We start from the raw sequence: 4,578 nt of genomic DNA, 5'->3' as shown, positions 1-4,578 counted from the left end.
TTGTAACATTTAGTAAACTACTTCATTTCTAAAATGGGAGTGATAAGACTTAGTTCATAGGATTTGGGGGAGAATGAAACTAAAGTATTATACATAAAATGCTTTGACATATGGCGTGGTGAGGTCAGCATATAAGTGCTAATAGAGGAAGACTGTTGGGGATACACACACAATAAGTGCTCAATAAATGTAAGTTATTAGTTTTTCATTTTACTGAGTGGATGTTAATTGGACAAATAATGTTTCTAAAATCCCAATCAAATATTCTCCTTGGTATAAGCAAAAGTTCCTTATTTTAAGAGTTAATTTTTAAGGCTGTGGTCCTGAGGGAACCTCTGGATTTCTACCAGTACCTCTAATCAGGTCCCCAGATCTCTAAACCCAGGATAAAACCGGCTCAGTCTCCTGTCACTGCCTGGCACTGATTACAGGCAACGATACGGTATCCCATCTGAAAGATGGAGAAAAGCCTCCGGGCAGTCTCAATCAGATATCACGTCAGGAAAATTTTGAAGTCAGTCCAACCTCTGATCCCCCACACAGAACAGAGAGTTAAGGGGTAACTCTTAATTCGTTCTCCTGTGTTAGCACTACACCATTTGTCTGTTTGAACGACGGAGAGCAGGAGTTGGACTGAGAGGGACAGCGGACGAAACTGCAGGCTGAAAGAGGTGAGTGAGTAAATCTGGGCTGAACTTTTCCTAAGTCCCCACCCTCGGGTAGTAAAGGCTTTGGGAAGGACCATCTCCCATTTCTGGTCTTCCCTGGTGGCTCCATGGTAAGAATCTGCCTGTCAGTGCAGGAGATGCAGGTTCAGTCCCTGGGCCGGGAAGATCCCCTGGAGAAGGAAATGACAACCCACTCCAGTATTCTTGCTTGGGAAATCCCATGGACAGAGAAGCCTGGCAGGGAAATCCCATAGGGTCACGAGAGTTGGACGTGACTTAGTGACTGGGCATGCACCCACGCACCTCCTACCTCTAGTCTGTCCACGTTGACCATGAAGTGGACACTGGCATGGTTGGACTGGCTCCATCCTTTCAGAGGGCTCTTCCCAGAAAATGACCCCAGTTACTGTAAATCTGAGCAGACTGGAGTTGGAAGGGCATGATAAATAGACTGAAGTTTACTGAAGTAAAGATCTGGGAGATTCTTCAGTGCATCCTTGGGTCCTTTCTTCCTAGCAGCAGTGGCCGTCCTCTTAGAGACAGGTTCGTCCTCCAGAGGGCAGAGCCACTAGGGGCTCATGGGAACAAGACCCATAGCTTCTGGAAAGCCCTTTCTCCTGAAGTCCAAAATATCCAAATCAAAGTGTTAGTTGCTCAGTCGTGTTTGACTCTTTGAGCTCCCAAGGACTGCAGCCCACCAGGCTCTTCTGTCAATGGGATTCAAAAATACCCAAGTGTGCCTCTAATTCCAAAGAGGGGGAGGTGACAGGGAGGGCAGCAATGCTCTCTCTCCTTCTGTCTCTAAGTGACCCTTTTCCTTTGTTTCCACAGAGTGCCTGAAATGAGAATGGTAGCTGAGAACTCTTCTGGGACAGAGTTCATCCTCACAGGCTTAACCAGCCAGCCAGAACTCCAGATCCCCTTCTTCTTCCTATTTCTAGGTTTTTACATGGTCACTGTGGTGGGGAACCTGGGCTTGATAACCCTGATTGGACTCAACTCTCACCTGCACACCCCCATGTACTTTTTCCTCTATAACTTATCCTTCATAGATTTCTGCTATTCCACTGTTATCACTCCCAAAATGCTGATGAGTTTTGTCTCAAAGAAGAACATCATCTCCTACGCAGGGTGTATGACTCAGCTCTTCTTCTTTCTTTTCTTTGTCATCTCTGAGTCCTTCATCCTGTCAGCGATGGCATGTGACCGCTATGTTGCCATCTGTAAGCCACTGGTGTACATGGCCACCATGTCTCCCCAGATCTGTTTACTTCTTTTGCTGGGTGTCTATGTGATGGGGTTTGTTGGGGCCATGGCCCACACAGCGTGCATGGTGAGACTGACCTTCTGTGCCAACAATCTTGTTGACCACTACATGTGTGACATCCTTCCCCTTCTTGAGCTCTCTTGCACCAGCACCTATGTAAATGAGCTGGTGGTCTTCATTGTTGTGGGCATCGATATTGGTGTGCCCACAGTTACCATCTTCATTTCTTATGCCCTTATCCTCTCTAGCATTCTCCATATTCATTCCACCGAGGGCAGGTCCAAAGCGTTCAGCACCTGTAGCTCCCACATTATTGCAGTTTCTCTTTTCTTTGGGTCGGGGGCATTCATGTACCTCAAACCATCTTCTCTTTTACCCATGAACCAGGGGAAAGTGTCCTCCTTGTTCTATACCATTGTGGTACCCATGCTCAACCCCTTAATCTATAGCCTGAGGAATAAGGATGTCAAAAGTGCTCTGAAGAAAACGTTAAGCAAAATACTGTTCTCCTGAGAAGGGGGCAATATTTAGGAAAGGGACATTTTTCCTTCCATAGATGATTCAAGTTCCATTGATTACATGGAGGAAATTTTAGCTCTTTCTCAACAAGTTTGTCTTTCCCCTTTTAAGTGACCTTTAACTTAAGAAGATTGTTAAAACTAGAGGATACTCACAGTTAGTGGGCCTTAAGGATCATTTGAGCTTCCCTGATGGTTCAGACAGCAAAGAATCTGCCTGCAACTCAGGAGACCTGGGTTTGATCCCTGGGTCAGGAAGATCCCCTGGAGAAGGGAATGGATACCTATGTGTTTTGCCTGGAGAATTCCATGGACAGAGGAGCCTGGAGGGCTACAGTTCCTGAGGTTGCAAAGAGTCAACGTGACTGAGTGACTAAAACTTTCATTTTTCACTTTCAAGAATTATTTAGTTAAGTTGTCTTATTTCTGAGAACAGATTCAGGCTTAGGTAACTTCCCCAAGGTCACTCAGCTACTCAGCAGCTGAACTGTGACTAGAATCCAGGCTCTTGCTTTTTAATACAGATTTCTTTCCATTACTGTTCACTTTCTTCCTCCTTCAGCTGCCTTAGAAGGTTTCATTTCAAGTGTGAGTTGGTCTAGGACATGAAAGTCTGGTTTTGTCTACAGAAATTTCAGGCAACTTTTCAAGGGCTAATTTTAAATATCACATTTTCACATGAAGGTAGGAGGTATAACACTTTGTTGAGATGGTCTTGGCTGAATGACCAGACAGATTCTTGAAGAATTCTGCACAGTGTGTGGGGAAGTGTGCTAGAGCCCGGACAGCAGCACACGCGGTACCTCCTGAGATAGCGATGTGGAGCTTTGGCCACTTGGACTTCAGTGGATTTGGCCAGAGTGCATGAAAGACCTCAAAGAATATGTCAGCGTTACAAAGGACAGGATTTGGGAAATATTTCACACACAATCATTTCCTTGTTTTCAAATTGTGCTTTTAAAGCAAGAGTGGAGAAATCTGCCACTCAAGGTGGTCAGCTGAGGATTTGGAGACTATTTCAGAACCATAGAAAACCTAGTGTTATCCAGTCAGCACCACGCGGCAGAAAGTGACAGAGGAAATGGTCACTGATTGTTATGGTACTGCTTGCATTTTTTTTTTGTGTGACCCTTTAGATCAACTTTCTGGTACCTTACTCCAAGCCCTGGGAGGCATTCTTTAACAGTTCCATCACTGGGCTCCGTGGCCTCTGGTTTCTGGTTGGGTTAGGCAGGTTCTCTTTCATCAGCAGAGAAAATCAGAAGGTGAGAGGAGTGTGATATTTGTAATATTTATTTCCTAGAATTTCTTCCAGCTGGCTACAGTGTCAGGAACTGAGTGCCCTGTTTCCAACTTGGTTACAGTAACTGTTCCCTCCTCTGTCTCTTCATGCCAATGGGCTACAGTCTCTCCTGGCTGTTGCTAGTCTGGGGAGCTCTATCTCCCTTTGGTGGTGTCTCCAAATCACCTTTTGTGTATACCCCTGCAAATAGTTCCCTTGTTATATTTTTCAGCTACTTTGTTTTCTGCTGGGACCCTAGCTAACACACCTTACAGTAAAGGGTGGAAGTACAGCCAAAGTTTGTACATCCATAGCCTGATGTTTCTACATATAAGGGGTAGGGTTGCCTTTTGTTTTAAAAGAAAATTTTAGGGGATAAATTTTTTTTTTTGAAGCAACAATACATGAAATGCAGTGATAATACTTTTGATTTATGAGAGTCTCTTTAGGAAAAGTCTCTTCTATATGGAAAAATGAAGTTTGGATGGAGGTATAGCTTTGCCTGTTGGATTGCACAGATCAATAAGGGTGAGTTCAAAAGTATGAGAGCAAAATGAGAGAACTGTGCTTTACACAGCATAGAACAGATGGATGGACAGTATGGAAGCTGGGTGACTGGGATAGGTGAGAGGAAGAGAGTAGCATAAAGACCTAGAAAAATCAGAGACTAGGGAACTGGAAGGTAGAATCAAATTTGGACCCTAGCTTTTACTCAGTAGCTACGCAGTCTTCACCAAGTTACTTGATGTCTCTGAGCAAATGTTTTCACAGGATTATTCAGAGAATTAAATGGCAAATGCTCAGCAAACTTCATCTCCATTCCTGCTAGATCCTCTTCTCTTA

The 4,578-nt window shown here is 44.4% G+C and overlaps 1 protein-coding gene across 1 annotated transcript; it reads left to right on the top strand.

Moving 5' to 3' along the window:
- The first annotated feature begins 1,509 nt into the window (after positions 1-1,509).
- LOC133241829 (olfactory receptor 8B8) lies at positions 1,510-2,448 on the top strand. The gene has a single exon (XM_061407747.1). It carries the CDS (start codon positions 1,510-1,512, stop codon positions 2,446-2,448), a length of 939 nt encoding a protein of 312 aa, XP_061263731.1.
- Positions 2,449-4,578: the final 2,130 nt, after the last annotated feature.

Source organism: Bos javanicus, chromosome 29 (assembly GCF_032452875.1).
Source record: "Bos javanicus breed banteng chromosome 29, ARS-OSU_banteng_1.0, whole genome shotgun sequence".
In the NCBI taxonomy this organism is placed as follows: domain Eukaryota; kingdom Metazoa; phylum Chordata; class Mammalia; order Artiodactyla; family Bovidae; genus Bos; species Bos javanicus.
This window is presented reverse-complemented; position numbering and strand designations above follow the sequence as displayed.

Excerpts from the sequence above, each read along its gene's own strand:
- LOC133241829 (XM_061407747.1), top strand. The coding sequence starts at position 1,510 with ATGAGAATGGTAGCTGAGAACTCTTCTGGGACAGAGTTCATCCTCACA.